Source organism: Sebastes umbrosus, chromosome 20, assembly GCF_015220745.1.
Source record: "Sebastes umbrosus isolate fSebUmb1 chromosome 20, fSebUmb1.pri, whole genome shotgun sequence".
Classification (NCBI taxonomy): domain Eukaryota; kingdom Metazoa; phylum Chordata; class Actinopteri; order Perciformes; family Sebastidae; genus Sebastes; species Sebastes umbrosus.
The window spans coordinates 10,451,658-10,472,895 of NC_051288.1; the positions used below are offsets into that span (position 1 = coordinate 10,451,658).

The window sequence follows — 21,238 nt, forward strand, 5'->3', positions numbered from 1 at the left end:
ATTAACATTATTATACTGTCGCTGAAATTTACAGCTTTGTACTGTTAATGAAAAATACTGTTTGAACAGTTTTTTTTTATTAATTTCACAGTATTTTACAGTTAATTTACTGTTTAAAGATACATTATATAGCTGTTTTTCACCTTTCTTTTACATTATCTTACTGATAATGCACTATTTAGGTTGTATTTTTTTACATACATTTTAATAAACATAATTTTTTGCCTAGATGAATAGACTTAGCAGGTTACAGACATAGGAATAGTCACACTAAATACACTTAAAGGCACTTGTTAGGAAAAAGGCTATAATAGACTTGTTGATACTTTTCCCAAAATGTCTGTCTATAGCTGGCTACAAGCACAGAATGCAAACCAGAACAACATGTGAGTAAAGAACAATAAAGCTAATTCACTGATTTTACCAACATGTACAATGTACAAGCCTCACATGTGCAGATCAGGTCCCAGAATTAAAAAAAATACTGCATGAAACTGTTACTGATGATACTTTAGACAGTTGATCAGCAGTAAAGTGATGTTTTTTAAGAATGCATTATAGTTCAGTTAAAAAACGGCCTATGAGCGTAATTTAACAGGTTTTCTTTTGTATTAACAGTCAAGCACTGTTTTTAGCAATAACAGGTTAATACTGTTGAAATCCTGCTGTAAATTAACAGCATTTTTTTACAGTGTACACACACATTTGTGCACACACCAATAGCTTTCTTTTCACACATCTTGTGACTGTTTCATGCATTCATTGCATGAATAGCAGCCACGTATTCACATAAAACACCTTACATTGTGTTTCTAAATGAACACACACAGCTCCCCCCTCCTCCCGTACAGAGTAAGAAGCTGTTTTAGCCTTGTGTTTTGCGGGCTGTTTAAAATGTCATTTTTCTCTCGTTTCTCCGACTTCAAAAGGCGCCGCGCTGAGCTCTCACTCCCTCTTGCCAAATCCTCCAATCGTTTCTGATTTAGTGAGTTGGCCATGGGCCGAGTAGCACCGGGACGGGCCCGTTAACAACCGGCCGAATGGTGATGGGGGGAGGCGAGAGGAGAGGAGGGGGAGAAACAAATGAGGCGATGTGGAAAAGGAGTGGAAGCAGGCTGAAATTGAGACAGAAATAGGAGGAGTGCTGAGAGAAGCTGGTCTGCTAACAACGCGAGGAGGCGATGGGTGTGTGGGGAGTTAGACAGAGATGGGAGCTGGATATAAGAGGTGGGGGGATCGATTGAGAAGAGAAGAAGAGGGAGGGGGGGGAGGTAGGATGGCTGTGAGGAGGAAGGAGGGCTGGAGGACCACTCGAAAAGCTGAGAGGAGCCAACGCAGAGTGAAGGGGAAGTGAAAGAGGAAAGCAGAAGGAGAGGAGGAAGAGGGAGGGCGAGCATGTGGTCAAAGAGGAGCGAGGAAGACGGGTGGAAGGGAGGTCTGGCTGGCCAGAGAGGGACAGAAGAAGAAGAAGAAGAAGAGAGAGAGAAAAAGAGCACATGGACACAGGAAGTCTGGCGCTTTCCATTCACATGCCAAGTCATCAGATGGCGGTGTGTGTTCACACCCCGGAGATGTCGCAACCAAACGCGCCCCACTCCCTTCAAATCACTGCTACCGACAATAAGCAGCTGTTCACATGTTGGATGAGAGTTGGAGATGAGACAAAAGTCTTCTGTCAGAGCAAGCAAATGTGCTTCAGAACAAACGCTTCGCTCCAAAACTCCCAACATCAAAAAAGAGTTAATATATTCTCTTTTTTTTTTTATCTCTCAGTTGATGTGACCTTTCAGACGGCTCAAATCTCGGTCACAGTTACTCCAGAGGTCAATTTGATTAGACGCAGTGAAACATTCAGGAATATATTGAAATGATGTGGCGTAGTTTTGCTTGAAATATCAAAGCGTACACAAGAGAGTCTAATTTGTAATGGAAATGCCTTTAATGACTTTACTTAATGACTTAATGCCTTTAATGCGTCAACGCGTTTCAAACAGTCAGACTCTTTAACTGATTTCTTTGGCCTCGCTGCATATTTGTATTTTAAGTTGAGATAAGTGCAGCACTGATGTGGGTGTAAAATCAGTTTGTTTTTTTTAAATGTGTGTATGTAAAATATGTTTTTTATAGAATTTGTAGTGGAGTGAGTTTCACATTTCTGTTGGGTTATTTAGACAAACTAATATATGGTTATTTTGACCCAACATGCTTTACCTTAAAACTGTCACAAATGTAGTAAATAGTAAATAAATAAAATAAATGGAAAGCAGTAAATAGTAAGTTTAAAAAAACGTATTTGAGTTTGGGTAAGTAAACCAACAGTAATATTAAAAAACAACAACACCGGCTTTCATTCCATGGCTACTAAATTAACCCAGTAGTGCGTTGGTGCAATATTTAGATTTTAAGTGAAGCCTATTTGTGTTTTTTTCCTTAAAATTGAACTGAATTGACAGTTTACACCAATCGTAGCTCGGCTGGCTGCAGCCTCCACCAGCTGTCTCCAGCACACAGGGGGTCGTCTTGCACGCTGCACCCGGGATGTGCCCCTTGTACCCTGGGTAGTGCTGGTGAGGTGAAGAGGGGGGGTCTGTCTGAAGCTCATCCACTGCTGACTCATCTCACATACACACACACACACAAGCAAGTGTCTCCTCTCTCTCTCTGGCGGATGGCTGGCCAGTGGGTGCCGTCAGGCAGTGGTAATCTGACTGGATTACCAACCAGGTGGAAACATTCAGCCTCTCGACTCCCTCTACTCCTCCTCCTCTCTGACTTCCTCTGCTCCATCCATCTATCATTTACATGCTCATATTCTCTCGTTTCACCGTGTTCTTTCTTTCTCATGTAGGACCTTTAACATAATCAACACCCTACACACACACAGACACACACAAACACACAAAGATATCTGCACAACAGACCTTTGTGTCTCTAATCGTACAAGCACACACAGAAACTTCCAGACCCATGCATGCATACACGCACACACACACACACACACACACACACACACACACACTTCATATTTTCTCCCTACGTCATGCAGGTTGTTTGTGTGTGAAGGTGTGTGCAGGTAGGAGGGTGAAGGGGTGTGTCTCTCATCTGTGCTGCCGTGACGATCAAAGCCAACGCCGAGAAACTTCCAAGAGAAGAGAGACATTACTGACAGCCTCGTGATGAATGGACAGGGTGGCTGCATGTAACACACGCACACACACACACACACACACACACACACAGAGCTACACACATTTATGGCAAAGAATCACAGGATTTCGCTGCAGGATCTTATGCTTCGCGAACAAGACTGAACGGGAAGAAGGAAAAGGAAGGAGAAAAGAAGAAGAAGAAGAAAAAGGTCAAAGAGGAGAGGCCACCGAGAGGTTATCTAGTCCTACCAAAACATTCTGATTATTACTTTTTTCAAAGCACAGAACACAAGCAGCTTAAGATAGAAACCCTTTAAGGACTGTGTGTGTGTGTGTGTGTGTGTGTGTGTGTACAGCTGTGCATGTGTGCACACATGTGACATGAATGGGTGCTCTTTCTGTCTGTATTACTAGGTCATACACACACACTCTCTCTCACACACACACACACACACACAGTCATGTAAACAAAAACCGTCTGCTGTCTGGGAAGTAACACACCTGTTCAATGACAAGCTTCGCCACGCCCTCCATAATACTGCACACCTGTGCTACTGCAGGCTAAACCTAACCTTAATCACACACACACGCACACACACACACTTGCACAACTACTGCCCAGGGGCTAACATCACAGAAAAAAAAAGGGGAAGAAAGAGAGGGAGACTGGAATAAAAGCAGAGCAGTGAAACAGGGAGGGGGAAAGAGAGACAAAGGCTTTCCCACTGCTCCTATCAGTAATCTAAACGCCTGTGTAATATCATTGTGGGGTTTTATCAAATGGGGGTGCTGAATCTTATGGCGTTGGTATGCGCCTGTCATTCCATCACCTTGTCAAGCGAGACCACATTCAAGCAGACACCATGCTGATCTAAATAAGAGGCTTCGGCAAATTGATGGATTGCAGGTTTTTCCGGGATATGAAGAAACAGGGGGGAATGAGAGTTTTTTTTTTTTACTTTGAATTACTGTAAGTGATACACCCGGTTTGTGAGAAGGTAAAAAAATGTGTGTGTCTCTTTCCAAAGATCTGAAGCAAGCCCCCCCCTCTCTCCTGCCCTGGTATGGCCAACCCCACATCATATCTACCCCCTGTGCCGAGGCCTAGGGCCAGGCATACAGCTTTCTGAATCTCTAAGGGGGGCAAGCACAAAGGTAACCCCCATCCTAACCTCCCAGCAAACACACACACACACACACACACGTACCCCAACCCCCCATCCCAAAACAACAATCCTCTATGCCCATCATGTCAGTCAAAACCCCATCAGGGACATGCATGGAGAGTCTGGATATCTGGAATCTCAATACAGTGTCATGCACCTTGAGACCCAGTGAGAGGCCCTCTTGAATATATTTCAATAGCATTATCACCCCGCATTACTACGCTTTTTTTTCCCCTTTCAACATTACAGAATCATCTTTAAATTGGTCCATAATATATGTCAGCGGGCAGCGATATCAGTCAAAGTGGAGCATAATCTGTTTAAATCGTTATGCAAGTTGTGTTTGTTAAAACAAACCTCACCGTCAGGTTAGAGGTTTAAAAAATGACAGATTTGTGGTAAAACCATTTCAGTCAAATTCAAAGGAGACATGCGGCTAAATGTCTCATGAAATATGGAAAATGTTCTGTTAATATAAAATAAATTAAATTATTGTGTAATATATTTTAATATAATGTTGAACTGTAATTATGTAAATTATTTTATATCTCTATTTATATTATTTTTTCCCTATAATATATTGTGCACACATTATATAACAATAACACATTTATTAAACATATATAATATATTTTAGAATTTTTGTTTTTTAAATCGTAAATTGTGAAAAATAAGAAATATACATCTTGTACTATTAGTCCTACATATATAGTAAAATAATTACAGAAAATTAAAGCGTATACATAAGCTACTGCACATGCACAAATACAGTTATAGCAGCCTAAAACAATACACAAGATCTTAATTTTAGAGTCATTAATAGTGATTTAAGAATATTCCTGTTGACAAAACAAGCTAATAAAAATATAATTATTTGTAATCATCCATGTGAAGCAGCCAAGACCAGAAACAGGACCTATAACACACCAGATGTCAAACTGGTTCTGTTTCTATTTCTGTGCGCTGAGCTTTAATGTGTTTGACCGGAAATGTGGAAATTATTCTATTTTATTAAAACATTTTAAGAGTTAAAATTGCGCACCGGACGTCTGCGTCGATTTTTTTTTTTTTTGCTGTTGTGTAAAAAACTAATGAATATGCAAATGAGTGTGGAGACAGAGGATGTGTGGATATATCAGTCATTCATAGGAGCCTCTGCGTCTATTTAAAGAAGCCGCTGCATTTTGATAAATGATAATTAATGAGATTTCTCATCGGGCACGTTTATACGTTCATCCAGTGAGTCCAGTTTATAGACACCGTATGATTTGGAGCAGAAGCTTTCTTTCTATTCTCTCTCTCTCTCTCTACACACACACTCACACATGCACACACACACTCATACCCCCCCACCCCCTCCCCTATTGAGACAGGATACCAAAGCTACTTGTTAAATCTAATGCATGCACTGTCAACCCATTCGCACCCCGTCACGTCCCAGCTCAATATAGAAACCGGATTTTCTGGTATTACCCTCACCTCTATTAGCCAGACCTCCCCCACCCCCCATCTCCAGTCTGAGACCAGTACAAACCAGCATGTAGCCTCCAGAACCAGCACCAAACCCACCATGCTCCTGGAGCCACAACCACCACAGAAACCCTAGTGAGCTAATAGCTTTTAATTTATTGTTTAATGGGAAATATAAGCAGTGGAATTACCCAATTCTAATTAATTACTTCAAATGGCAATGATTAGTACTTTTACTAATTGATGAAAGCATATAAATCTATGACAAGATTATGCTTTTTGGAAACGCCTTATAATAATCCCTGTGTGAGAATAATCCTGGAATATTTCTAAAAATCATGAGTTTTTTTTAAATAAAAAAGGGAGTATGTATGCCGTAAATTTAGAGTTAATCTAATTTGCCAAGTTTCTTTAAGAGGGAAAAACGTCCCATGGTGTGTTTCCATATTTTTGCTTTTACGCACGACACTAAACTGGTAAATTATATTTATTTTCTATATATAACACACAGAAAGCAGTCATAAACAGTTCATTAAATAAAGTAAAACTCTTTGCTAATTTCTAATTGCCCACTTTTCTGAGCAATTTCCTTCCACAGTAAATTCGTCCCAAAGAGCTTTTTCCCAAGTTTGTAATATGGAGAACATATGCTTCAGACAAAAAGAGAGGAGCTGATTTTTTTTTTTTTAAACCCACACTTGTCATTTTTTACACACATGAAAAAAAGAGCTTGCATGCATTCAAAAAACGTACCTGAGTGCGGACCCATGGAGAGGTGGGACGAGTAGTATTTCCCTGGCTGGAAGTGAGCCGGGTGCTGCACGGAGCCGTGGCCGCCTGGAGTCATCCGAGACGCGGCGCTGTGAACTAGCGCGCTCCGCTCCGTCAGGAGGTGGTGCGGAGGAGGAGCGAAATCTCGGCTTTCCATCGATAAATCCCAAATGCAAAAGTAAAATCCGGAGGTCTCAGGCAAACCCAGATGCAAATAATCCCTTTTATGAACTTCGGGCTCCCCTCGCATTGAGCGGAGTGTTGTCTTTGCAGGGTAGAAACTGAGTCCCCGTCATGTCCTACAAAAGAGAGAGCAAGGAGACGCGTCAAAGCGCTGACAATAATGAGCCAACCAGGGGATGTTAGAGCTGAAGAAAAAGGGCTGGAGCTGAGAGAGACAGTCGCTGTTCATGTTTTAGACAAAACAAGCAGCATTTTTACAAAAGCAATTCAAATTTCACAAAAAAAACACAATTTACTAGTCTGGTGTTGCATTTAAGGACGACTTATGCCAGCCCGGGAAGGTGAGTTTCTGCAGATAAAAAAAGGTGGTTGAACTGACTTTATGTGGATTTATTCTGCACCTCATCGTTGGCCCCAAAAGGGCTGAGCTGAGAGACAGTCGCTCTTCATGTTTTAGACAAAACAAGCAGCATTTTTACAAAAGCAATTCAAATTTCACAAAAAAAACACAATTTACTAGTCTGGTGCTGTCTATGTTGCATTTAAAGACGACTTATGCCAGCTCAGGAAGGTGAGTTCTGCAGATAAAAAAAGGTGGTTGAACTGACTTTATGTGGATTTTACCCTGCACCTGAGCTGAGAGACAGTCGCTGTTCATGTTTTAGACAAAACAAGCAGCATTTTTTACAAAAGCAAATTCAAATTTCACAAAAAAACACAATTTACTAGTCTGGTTTTCAAGATTCAAGATTCACTGTATTGTCATTTCACTGAGTATTTGCAAGCACAGAAGAATGACACGAAATATTGTTTCTCCCAACTCCCTTCTCAGTGCATTAAAAAGGATAGAATAAATAAGTATTAAAATGAACATACCTAAAAATAAAAATAGAAGAATAAAATAAGTAAACGTTTCGACACAATTTCATATAATTTGCAGTCACACACCCAATTTGCAGTCGTGTTTAGCAGCAGAGAAAAGTGCATTTATGTCCATAGTAATGTGCTGTTTTGCATTACTGTTCCAAAAATTGTCTTTTGACATGTGACTAGCTTTAAAAACGGTTTCTGTGTTGATGCTGGGGGGTTGGATGTGAGTGTGTGTCCATTTACAATGTCTATGTCTATGTTGCATTTAAGGACGACTTATGCCAGCCCAGGAAGGTGAGTTCTGCAGATAAAAAAGGTGGTTGAACTGACTTTATGTGGATTTTACCCTGCACCTCATCGTTGGCCCCAACAGAGGAGTTTCACCCCCCTCCTCCTCTTCCTCATCCTGTGACCAAACACGATGCAAATAAGCTTTCTTTATCAGCGAAAAGAATGGAAAAGGAAAAGGGGGTAGATCTGGCACAGGTACAAACACAAATGGTGCATTTACAGTCTCTCTCGATGAAGGACGAGTTAAGTCTTTAGACTGAGCCAGGACTGGTCATAAACAAGCTTGGACCTCGAGGGGCTCTTGCACTAAAAAAATATGAAGAAAAAAAAACCATTTGCGCAATACTTATGAGCAAGAATGCAACAAACCCTAAATTATGGCGACTAATATATCTAATCCTCCCAAACCTCAGAAGTCCCCCATAGTGGCCAAAATCCAGAACACGTTTCTGCTTTGATTAATGGTTGTTGTTTATGTAAATTAAGTTTGATTTCTTTTTCCTCATTCAGTTGTCATAAAAATCGGATCCACTGTACGACCATTTAACATGTGGTTGTGTCACTTTAGACGACAGGATATTCTAAAAAAAAATGTAATAACACATTATATAAGATCCAGTAGCCACACATTTACCTTGGATCATATATGATGTATAGCTTTTATAAATTACATTTTATTGATGGCTGTTTTTTTTATGCATTAACCAAACTTGTTTCACCTTTAATGTTTGGCTTTTTTTCCCCTATTTGGCACCGTTGGATTCTTATTTGTGGTGCTTATTAATAAAAAAAACAGCTATTTCTGTCAACTCCTACTGGGGTCAGCATGCAGCAGTGGCCTCCTCCTTGGCAATGGCAAACACCATGCATCTCCATGCTACATATATACAGTATATATATATATATATATATATATAGGCTGCACTGTAATCACAAACACAAATCAAATCACCTTTTATGCTCCAAGTGCGAAAGCGCTGGGGCAATAAACAGCGAAATAGACTCGGAAATCATCGACTTTATATGTATGCCTTATAGCCCAGGTCATTTACTTAAATAGGGCTCCACGTGACGCTCAGATAGTATGCATGCGTTTCACCAAACACACCTCAACAGTCCATCTATTAAGGCCTTTATTCAATGCATGGCACGTCCATCTAGCAGCTCTGTATAGATGCTGATAGCACCTCCCAGGAATCAACCGTAAAGGAACAAAGAAAAATATAAAATTATGGATATCCAAGTCTCCTTTTTACGCACACACTCACAGACAAGCTGCTCAAGGACTCCTAAACTTTCAGGGATTGTGTTTGGAGAGAAAAATCTCCAAAGTTCAGCAGCTCTGACAGAATGTGTGTGTGTGCACTCTCATGCGTAAAAATATCCAAATGCATGCACGTTTCTAAACGCTTCCCAGATGAGTATTCGCCAAAGTGTGTGAGTACATTTAAATAATTTAATTCCCCTTTTTGTCTGTGAGCACCACGTTATCGTTTTTGACCACATCTAGTCGACAGCAAGAGGAGAAATGAGGGGTGGAAAAGAGGACTGCATGGGAAAGGCAAAATGGACTCTCTCTCTCCATGTCCCCTAGGCTGTGTGAGAAACAATGGCCCTTCTCTACGGGACATCAATCATAAACCACTCTCCTCTGACATTTGTCTATACATTTTTAAATTTCCAGGGCCGTAAACACACGTCCTCGGTGTTTACATTCGGCGTCAACAGAGAGCCACTCAGGGTTTACATTTAACAACCTCCATGGATCTAAATCCTGCGTGTTATCGCTCGCCACGCAAACACAAAAAAACGACGTGAGCAGCATCGCGAGGAACAGTTTTTTGGAGAGAAATGGATCAATTTGGATCTACTGTATTGTGTGTGTGTGTGTGTGTACGTGGACGTCGTTCAGACTTCCTTCCACTCCAGCCAGACTCACACACACACATCTCCCAAACACACACACACCTCCCAAACACACACACTTTCCAAATACGCGCACACACACCTCCACTGCCCTGCAAAGGGTCAAACTATCCTCAGATGAAAATCCCCCCTACAAAAGTACCCAATACTGATAAAAAACGACATCACGTGAACTCAACACAAAAGACAACAAAACTGCAAAGAATTGTTTTGTTTTCTTTCAGATCTCAGGGTTCAAAACCAAAAAGAGAAATCTATTAAATCAGCATAAATGTGTGGACCTTTGGACAAAAGATAAAAAAAGGGGAATTAGTGTGCTCTTGGTTCCAGAGGTCCAACTCATTGCCTTCAACAATTTTGCAATAAAAGTGAAGTCACAATGCATAAGCGAGACACTAAATCCGGATATTCAGAGGTCGGCTAAACAGGAGAGACAAGCCCGGCCGAGGAGAAGACAGACCGGCGTCTGCTCAGCCTTCATACCGATAGGGTGTTGGAGGGGGTGGAGGTGGAGGGTGGATGCAGGGGAGCACTGCAGTTTGCAATAAACTGCCCTGTCTGCCTCTCAAACACACACACACACACAATATAGGAAACTAACAAAGAATAATCCACAATTTAGAATCTATAAAACTACAGGTGTGAGGAGGCGCGCTGAAAAGCGAGTGTGTTTTGAATAGACCTCTGAATGAATCAGAAACACACAAGTAATTCTAAGGCTGTGGAGAGAGGTCAAATCAAAAAAGTGACACACATATACTATCGCCCACAGCTCCACACTGGAAATGAGAGATGTGGAAATAAATCCTTAAAAATAGACATGTTGCTTTAATGCAAATATTATAATTACTGAATGAGGGTTTTTAGATTATTATATAGCATAGTCATTCTACTGTTTACTTCTCCAATGGTATGGCAGTGAGTAATAGTAGTATTTTTTTGAAAAAATAGATCCCCATTTAAATAAAAAAATGTTCTCACAACTGGAATTTACATCCAGCAGGCTACAAATCAGTAAAGATTATAAAAAACACAGCTGTAAAAATATTTTTGCTTACTTACTGGTAAGTTACATCCATTGCGTGGCGAGTCGGTTTGTAATGAAAGCAAAAAAAGTACAAAAATATTCAAAGTGAAAATCCCCGAGTCGCAGCAGAGATGAAACATGTGGGATTGATTACATCCTATGCTGCTGCTGCTGCTGCTGCTGCAGACTGAGCTGTGCAGTCAGTTGTTGAGGTATGGGGAGAGAGACGCATCGTAGAAGTTCAGGCTTGTAGTGAATCGAGGCTCGTTCATGCAGCCGGAGACTCAGACACGCCGGGAGGAGGAGGAGGAGGAGGAGGAGGAGGAGGAGGGGGGAGGAGGAAGAGGAGGGTGGAGGGGTGTGTGTGTGCGCGAGGAGGGGGTGAACGCGCAGGCCTATTGGTTTGAGAACGACAATGTGAAAGCGTGCCCGTGAGGCGCCCCTCCACCCGCCCCACCCTACCTACACACCTCCTCCTCCTCCTCCTCCTCCACCCCCATCGACGGTAAACACACGCTGCTATTGGCTGCAGCTCAGAGCCAATGAGGAAGCAGCCGGAGCCGCCGGAGCGAAACGGCGGGCGTTTGATTTGCAGCCCCGTCGGCGCACTGCGTGCACAAGCAAAATGCGAGGAGACAGGCGGCACAGCTCGGTGCGAGGAGAGGAGAAGAGAGGAGAGGAGAAGAGAGGAGAGGTGAGGAGAGGAGAGGAGAGGAGAGGAGAGGAGAGGAGAGGAGAGGAGAGGAGAGGACTGAGGAGAGAGGAGAGGAGAAAGGAGGAGAGGAGGTAAGAGAAAAGGAGAGGAGAAGAGAGAGGAGGGTAGAGGAGAGGAGATAAAAAGACAGGAAAGGAGAGGAGGAGAGGAGAGGAGAGGGTAGGAGAGGAGAGAGGAGGAGAGGAGAGAGGAGAGGACTGAGGAGAGGATAGAGGAGGGGAGAGGAGAGGAGAGGAGAGGAGAGGAGGGGAGAGGAGAGGAGAGGAGAGGAGAGGAGAGGGGAGGAGAGGAGAGGAGATGAGAGGACGAGAGGAGAAGAGCGAAGAGAAGAGAGGAGAGAGGAGAGGAGAGAGGAGAAGAGATGAGGAGAGGAGAAGAGGAGAAGAGAGGAGGAGAGGAGAGAAGAGAAGAGGAGAGAAGAGGAGGAGAGGAGAGGAGAGGAGAGAGGAGAAGAGCGAAGAGAAGAGAGGAGAGAGGAGAGGAGAAAGGAGAGGAGAGGGGAGAAGAGCGAAGAGAAGAGAGGAGAGAGGAGAGAAGAGAAGAGAGGAGGAGAGGAGAAGAGAGAGGAGAAGAGGAGAGGAGAGAGGAGAAGAAGAGAGGAGAAAAGAGAGGAGAGGAGAGAGGAGAGAGGAGAGGAGAGAGGAGAGAGGAGAGGAACCGGAGCCGTGCAGCGCTGCCTGCACACTTTCTGATCACTGGTTGGAGAGCAAACAGCATCTAGCCTATTCCGTGTGATCCCACCGCAGCTCGGTTCAAAATGTGCTCCTGAGTGTGTATCGTTATTTTTTTTTGCTATGTGACAGCGATGATGTGATAGTTTTATTGATGCTCCTTTAGGGATTTTTTTTTCCCCCCACTTAGCCCCACTGCACGTGTTTTGCTAAATAAATCCTTATTTGCAGAAATCTGTATGTGATTTATTGAACATGTAAGCTCGACAAAGCAAGACATTTTTTGCACAACCCACATTAAGATAAGACAAGTTTAGGACCTCCTAATTGACAGGCGTAAAGTTTTGATAGAGAAAATGTGTCCACTGGGATACTGGGAGTAAATCTATAGCAGGATTTTTTTATCAAATGTAATTCTTTTGTCTCTGTAGTGCAGGTTATATGCTCGGAACATTTCTTCTGTAACTTCATCAATCAATATGCCATATATTTAAAGGAATCTGTCATTTAGCAGAAAGCAGTAGAACGTGAAGAAAGGGTTAATAAAGTTGCTTTATTTCCATCTATTTTATGGCTGTGTCTGTTTACCTGTCTCTGTCACACATGTGCGCACATATATATACATATATATATATATGTATATATATACATATATACATGCCATATATTTAAAGGAATCTGTCATTTAGTATGAATAAATGAATAAATGAAAGACTTTATTTCGAAAATAAATAAAAATAGATACAAAATAATAAACAAAACGAGAGTAATAGTGCTGAAAAGGAGTAGGTAGAAGTAAAACTTATATTTCCCTACCCCTTTCTCACTTTTCCTCTAATAACTCATATATCATAGAATTATAGAATGATAATATAATATATAATCTATCCCAAGTTAATTTACAACCCACATATCCATCCGGAGTTAAAAAATAGATAAAAAACCGAACCTTAACACAACTCTTCCTCAACCATATACAGTAGAAAACAGTAGACACAGAAAGGGTTAATAAAGATGCTTTATTTCCATCTATTTTATGGCTGTGTGTCTGTTTACCTGTCTCTGTCACACATGTGCACACACATATATATATACATATATATATATATACATATATACATGCCATATATTTAAAGGAATCTGTCATTTAGTAGAAAGCAGTAGAACGTGAAGAAAGGGTTAATAAAGTTGCTCTATTTCCATCTATTTCATGGCTGTGTGTCTGTTTACCTGTCTCTGTCTCACACATACACATGCACGGGTAAATTGAATACTTACTTGTGTTTGAGTAAATCTATAGCAGGATTTTTATCAAATGAAATTCTTTGTCTCTATAGTGCAGGTTATGCTTTATCATCTGTGTAAGCAACATAATTCCTGTGAATGTACATTTGTTTGTTACTTCAGTATCGTCTTCATGCCCTCAGTATTGGTTATTGACTTACAGCAGTGAGCACTTTTGGTTGTTCAGACAGATGAGGGAATTAATCCATCAATTTGCCATATATTTAAAGGAATCTGTCATTTTAGTAGAAAGCAGTAGAACGTGTAGAAAGGGTTAATAAAGTTGCTTTATTTTCATCTATTTTATGGTCTGTGTGTCTGTTTACCTGTCTCTGTCACACACACACGCAGTAGACACAGAAAGGGTTAATAAAGTTGCTTTATTCCCATCTATTTTATGGCTGTGTGTCTGTTTACCTGTCTCTGTCACACACACACACACACACACACACACACACACACACACACACACACACACACATACATACATACATACACGCACGGGCAAATTGAATCACTGCGTAATTTGAAAGCATTACTGTCCCCGGGGTTAGCCTCGCGCACGGTTCACTAATTTAGCCAATTAAAAAAGTGGAAGGATATGGGGGCTTGTGTGTTTCCATGTCGAAATATATGAGCTTGCTATAGGCTAATATTCCCCCGTCCAGGGTTTTGTTTATACGTGGAGGCAAAGGGTTAAAAACTCGGGTGCTTTCGGCCTCTTTGCGAGGCTCCTGATTGGCTGGCTTGCTGCCAGAGCTCTGTCAATCAGCGAGTGTAAACAAGGCTCTGATTGGCTGCTGGCCAGTCCGCACTGGGCTGCCTGAAAAAAGCAATTACTGCCCCTGCGGTTTCAAGGCGGCCCCGGCGCACAACGATGAAAGGAGATAAGGAGGGGCGGTTTCAAGGCGCCCCCCACGGAGAACCCCGTTGGCCCCAGAGCAAAAGGAGAGTCAAGAGTGACTAAATCAAAGGGAATACGGTAAAAGGGGGGGAAATTACACGTTGTATTAAATGTAGAGGCTAGATTCAAGGAATGGTGCAATAACAACTTTGTGTTTAGAAAATGGAGGCAAGGAAAGAAACCGGAAAACAGCTTATTGCTGCTGCTGCGAGGAAGCTCCTTTTTCTTTTTTCTTTTTACAAACACGAAGAGAGAAAAGTTTTTGTCGACGCTGGAAAGAGAGCAATATAGGTCTGTTTGTGAAGCTACATTATAAGATGTTCTCACCTAAATGTTAAAACAGTGACGGGAATGTTAGGACTCACGGCTCTTATTGTGCTGCTGTGCGTAAAAATGTTGACTAAAAACTTTTTAATGCCAAGTGTTCAATAATTAAGTGGACATTTCCGCTTTTACGCAGCAGCTTAAACGGTTCTAATAATAAATTAGCTCCGAAGAAGAATTTATACAGGTAGAGCATTATTTTCAATTTGCAGTATAAATATATATATATAGAAAATCATAAAAAATATATAGAAAATAAATAAATGTAAATTTAAATAAAAATATAATATATATATAAATAAATAATACAAATAATCATGAAAATAAAATATATAGAAAATGAATAAATATAAATGTAAATAAAAATATAATATATATAAATAAATAGTATAAATAATCATGAAAAATATAATATATAGAAAATAAATAAATAAAAATATATAATATAAATAAAATATGAAATGCATATGTGTGTAAATATGTTTGAGAAAACGTGTGTGATACATAAAAGTATGCCTACATAAAAAATAGAAGTAAGAAAAAAACTTAATGTCAAAGTAATGACACTAAACAGGACAATTAAGTATATAAAATTATATATATAATATATAGAAAATAAATAAATAAAAATATATAATATAAATAAAATATTAAATGCATATGTGTAAATATGTTTGAGAAAACGTGTGTGTTACATAAAAGTATGCCTACATAAAAATAGAAATAAGAAAAAAATGTTATGTCAAAGTAATGACACTAAACAGGGCAATAAAGTATATAAAATTGTATTTATATATAAATATATACATATATAAATATATATTGGAATCATTATAATTATTTATTTAGGAGTCTTTCTTCAAACCAGTAACGCAGCAAAAATTCAGTCATGTTGCATGAAAGCAAAAGCTCACCGACTGTATGTCTTATAGCTGAACTTGTCCGGAGCTGACAACAGTGAACATGCACCTCATAAAGTATATGAAGATTGTTCCAACTGATGTCCCTTTACATTAAAACAGAGACTCGCTCCCTTGCTCTGGTCCAGCCCCCCTTCAACAAAACACACTGGACAAAGGAGAGACCCAAAACGCTGCAGCCCATAGATATAGCTTATAAAAGTGTGTGCATGGGAGGAAACCGAGGCTTTCATCTCTACAGCAGGATTAATTGATACGTATATAATTCAAATCAAATAACGCCAAAGCGAGCAGATTTATCACGTCTGTAATTAGATAATCGTTACCCTCTTTTCCTATTTACATAGCAGCCTGCATTCCTCAGCCCTGCATGGCTCTCCAATGGGCTCCAGCCACCACGTGTCCACACACACACACACACACAGACGCTCTCACACACACACGCGCTCTCACACGCACACACACTCACGCACACACTCACCAGTATACAAAAAGCTCAAATCTAGCTATATTCTGCAGATTTCTACAGGCGATATTTTAATAGTCCAAATGTGCTCTGCAACCAGCAAGACAACTGTGAATTATCATTTATGCGCATTATAGCGTCCTTTAAGATGAAAACCTTTGTTGGAGTTTGCGAAAGTCATATAAGGTGGTGCTTCGACGTCCATCAGAATGTATGGATACTTATTTGTGCAGCATCCATAAGAAAAATATATATTTTATTATTTAACAGGTTATATCTCACATGTAATCCACATGTGAGATATAATCTGTTAAATAATAAAATATCTATTTTTCCAAATATGACCTTTAGGGCCTACTTTAAAATCCTATAACCAACAAGTTTGCTGTGAAATTCACAATCCACAGGCTGGTAATATAGCAAAAATATTGATAAAAATAGTGCCTACTTGTGTTATCAGGATTTTGCATCAACCATTACATTAACTTATAGGTAAATTCGTCACTTTTCCTCACTCCAACTGCTTTTGGACATGTTAGAAAACCAATGCCAGGATATGTCGATAAACAGAATGTATGGATACTTATTTGTGCAGCATCCAAAAGAAAAAATAGATATTTTTTTATTTAATAGGTTATATCTCACATGTGGATTGGATCCAAATATGACCTTTAGGGCCTATACTTTAAAATACTATAACCAACAAGTTTGCAGTGAAATTCACAATCCACAGGCTGCTAATATTGCAAAAATATTGATAAAAATAGTGCCTACTTGTTTTATCAGGATTTTATGCATCAACCATTACACTAACTCAGGTAAATTCGTCACGTTTCCTCACTCCAACTGCTTTGGACATCTTGGAAAACCAATGCCAGGATATGTCGATAAACAGTAGCCTATAAGTACATATATATATATATATTTTTTTTGTTATTTTTGAAATGACTTCCCTGCTCTCTCCCACAACAGTGTTGCCCTCAGCACTAATGACAGAGGGACAATAAAGAATCCTGTTCCGCAGCTCACAAAAGGGGTCCGGCACTTAAAACAGAAATCTGCATTTAATTTATTTAGTGACAAGGAAAAGCCTTTTATAGCTTGATTTTTATTGGTTCTTTTTTTCACTTAAAAGGTGGGGGTGGGGGTTGGGAGTGTGTGTGGATGAGTGTGCGTGTGTGCAGAGAGAGAGAGAGAAAGCATAACACACACACACACACACACATACACACACACACACACACACACACACACACACACACACTCATCTGGTCCGTGTGCCAGCGCGAGCTACCCTATACGGTAGGGGTGGATGGGAGGGGGGGGGGTGCGCGCGGATAATTAATGCGGATTGACTGATTGCTCTTGAAACAGACCGGTCCTGCGCGTGGATTGTCCTCGAGCAATGAAGCGTTCCTGACTGACACTTTCCACCTTCCCTTCTTCGCTTCCTTCTTTTCTTCCCTCTCACACTAGACTAGACCGGTGTGCCCGAGTCTTCCTACCCGGCCGAGGAGACGTCCAGCCCGGCCACTTTCCAGCCGGCCAGCCGCTCTTATGCTCTGGAGATGTGGCTTTTGCGCACAATTGGAAAATTAAATAAATAAACAAATACATTAAGCATGCAAAACATAATGTATAGTCCACTTTTAAGATTTTGATGCTTTTGTGTTCACCTAAAACCATATTTTTTTTGTGCAACCTCATGCATAACTTCAGTAAGAGCTCTATACTGCAACTTCACCTGAGGAGTTATGTCTCCTATGTTTAAAAAAAGGTGAATAAGCTATTTTACGCACATTAAAAAGTGTTTGAAGTTGCTCTGGAGATGTGACGTTTGCGCACAATTGAAAAATTAAACAAATAAACAAATATATTAAGCATGCAAAACATAATGTATAGTCCACTTTCAGATTTTGATGCTTTTGTGTCCACCTAAAACCATATTTTTTTGTGCAACCTCATGCATCACTTCAAGAACAACTCTATACTGCAACTTCACCTGAGGAGTTATGTCTCTGAATAAGCTATTTTACGCACATTAAAAAGTGGTTGAAGTTGCTCTGGAGATGTGGCTTTTGCGCACAATTGGAAAATTAAATTAAATAAACAAATAAATTAAGCATGCAAAACATAATGTATAGTCCACTTTTTGATGCTTTTGTGTCCACCTTAAAACCATATTTGTGTGCAACCTCATGCATCACTTCATTAAGAACTCTACTGCAACTTCACCTGAGGAGTTATGTCTCCTATGTTTAAAAAAAAAAAGGTGAATAAGCTATTTTACGCACATTAAAAAGTGGTTGAAGTGCGTTTAAAGTGGGGTGCTGCACCCCCAGCATTAATTGAATAAACTTCTGAACGTCTAAATAGAACCACATAAAAAAAAAAAAAAATTCACAGTGAAACGGGAAACACATTTATAGCGAAGCTGTATGGTTTTAAATGAGGTCCAAATGGAGAGCTGTCTCCACGGGAGGCCCTCCATACAGGGCAGCCATCAGATACTTCTGATAGCCCTTTAATGATGCGGATTTCCAAACAGTGCCATGGAGGGAGACGCCCAGGCTATCTAAAAAGGTGGTGCAAAACCCCAAGAGACAATAGAGTCATATTAGAGGAGAAAAAGAAAAGCAGAGCTCTGCCAAGCTTTTGGGATATGTTATGAAAAACAAGGCGTGTAACAGTGGTGATGTGGGTAAGCCTGTATCGTTCTTTTTTCTCCTTTTTGGTGGCCGACACACTATAAATATCAACCTCAACAAACAACAATGGCACCCATAACCGCTTAGAAAGAAGACATGATGGAGTCAGAAGTTGACTTGGACACAAAAACAACGTGACCTTTTACTTCTCTGTGTGTGTGCAGGACAGATGCTGCTATTTCTGACAGATAGGCTGGAGGCCTCACACCGGGAATATGTGAAATATAAAAAAATGTTCTCAAAACTGTTACATGACTAAGATCAAGAGGATGATGGTGCAGAAAGAAGATGATGATGGTGATATTGATGGTGACGGAGGGAATGGCTCGGGCACCAAATTAGTGGCTGTCACACAGCCATATATCCGGGCTGTAACCACCACCAGGCCTGCATGGATGAGATGAAAGCACCAACATCTATTTATGGGCCATCAAAACACGCAGGTGGAGGCTTTAATTATCATTTGAACATAACTGGCCATAGCGTGCAGCGCGTGTTTCCACTGTAAAGGTGGTGTGGTAGTTTATATTCAGACAAAGGGAGAAGAATTGAATCACAGCCACCGAACAGATCGCGAAATGTTGATATTATACACGCAAATAATGGGATTACATATATCGTGTGGCTGACACGTGACCCAGTGCCACCACCTCATTTTGTGCGTATTTGTCTCCAAACATGTCTGTATACTTCCGCCTCTGTGCGCGCAATGGCACCGTGTACACACACACTTTCACAGAAATTAAAGATCTTTGTTTTTCTGGTTGTTCCAAACAATGCACTAGAAGACGAGAAAACATATGTTCAATTGAAAAAAGCTCCAAAAAAAAGTTAAAAGTGTATGAGCCACGGGGTCAACAGGTCAGCTGACCTTCTGCAATTCATCACTCTACATTTCTAATTCAATTGATTATTTCAACGAAGACTCATTTTAGCAACAGAGGTCTTTGCATGACTCATAACTTTAACTCATAAAGTGCTTTAGTGACGCACCAGCAAATGAAAAAAAACACTTTCAACATTTTGTAGTTATCTTCTCCTCTTGCAGACTGTTGCTTAATGGTCATATATTTTTTTACCGTATATTGTTGCTGATGTAGGATTACACTTAATCAGATCACATCTGGATCATCTCTCAAAAGAAAACTCATCCAACAACAGTTTCATTTTGAGTTAAGGCTGCATGTCGAAAGCAACAGCGTGTTGCTGGCTGATCACAGGAGCCAGAAACATTTGGGACTGATCAACCAGGCAAAGTCAAACTTTCGAAAGAAACTACACTTTGCGATTGAACTATAAACCAATAACCACTGCACGATCCAGAATGACACTGATCTAAATACAATAAAACATTATAATATAGCTGCAAATTATAATATTTAACAATATTTATTTACTGTATATTTTTTAGCTGATTCTGGGACATTTACTAAATGTGTAGTTGTCCCTGAAATAAAATAAAATACACACAAACTCACAATAATTGTGTGTTTGAGCGATGAGACTAAAAAGTTAAGCAGGTGTTAACTTTACACTGGACACTGTAGAGTGACAGTAATACCAAGTTTATTCTATTGCAGCTAAAGTGCCACAATGTGTATATTCAGATGCAAACATCAGGAAACAGTATAACATTATATTTGACTTGACTGCAGGATGTTAAACACAATTATTCATTAATTAGACAGTAAGAATTTTTTTTAAATAAATAAAGATTTTGACCTATTACTGTAAAAGCAAGGTGATTAATAATAGGTCCATATGGTGAGGGGATTTGTAAAAGTCTCCATCAATATCTAAATTGAGAACTATATGTTACCTCTTGTATTTATTGACACTTTTTCAATAAGTCAGAAATCAGAAATGTGACTTGAAAAAGACGTGTGTCATCTCGCATGGATGGCTTTATGGCCAACGGTGCCAAAAGCTCTTGGTGTGTGTGCGTGTGTGTGCGCGTGAGAGAGAGAGACAGAGAGAGAGAGAGAGACTTCATTATACAGTGTTACCGTGTAACTTAATATAACACAAGTAAGCCTGACAAACTATAACACCCAACTGTGGAGCCGATCAACTAAAGGGAACTACGCTTTACATGGTTGGATCACCTTTTGTGTGTGTGTGTGTGTGCGTCATGTATTGGCACATGCACCCCCCACGAGAGGCCCCAACTGATTCTTAAGTTAACTCAATGTTAAAGAGATTCACAAACATGCATCCATTCGGGTTGTTGCATTGCATTGCTAGTTATCATCACAGGATTACAATAAGATGTAAAAAGACGATTACGCACACGTTTTCACGTGTTTTACTCGTAAATAAAAAGTAGCCCAAACCGCATAATCAGCCATATCTAAATAGACAAATAAATAAACATATTTTTTTCTCGGACCATA

At 40.2% G+C, this 21,238-nt stretch overlaps 1 protein-coding gene and 1 long non-coding RNA gene across 2 annotated transcripts in view; one reads left to right on the forward strand and one right to left on the reverse strand.

Moving 5' to 3' along the window:
• The window catches only part of bahcc1b (BAH domain and coiled-coil containing 1b), a 102,923-nt gene that overhangs the window by 49,223 nt on the left and 32,462 nt on the right, over positions 1-21,238 (reverse strand). Inside the window, 1 exon segment of the mRNA XM_037754376.1 lies at positions 6,539-6,855. Coding sequence (XP_037610304.1) covers positions 6,539-6,806 — 268 coding nt within the window. The 5' untranslated portion in view covers positions 6,807-6,855.
• LOC119479123 lies at positions 14,401-19,249 on the forward strand. The gene is made up of 3 exons (XR_005204615.1): positions 14,401-14,505; positions 14,587-14,718; positions 17,614-19,249. It is a non-coding gene; the product is annotated as an uncharacterized LOC119479123 (long non-coding RNA).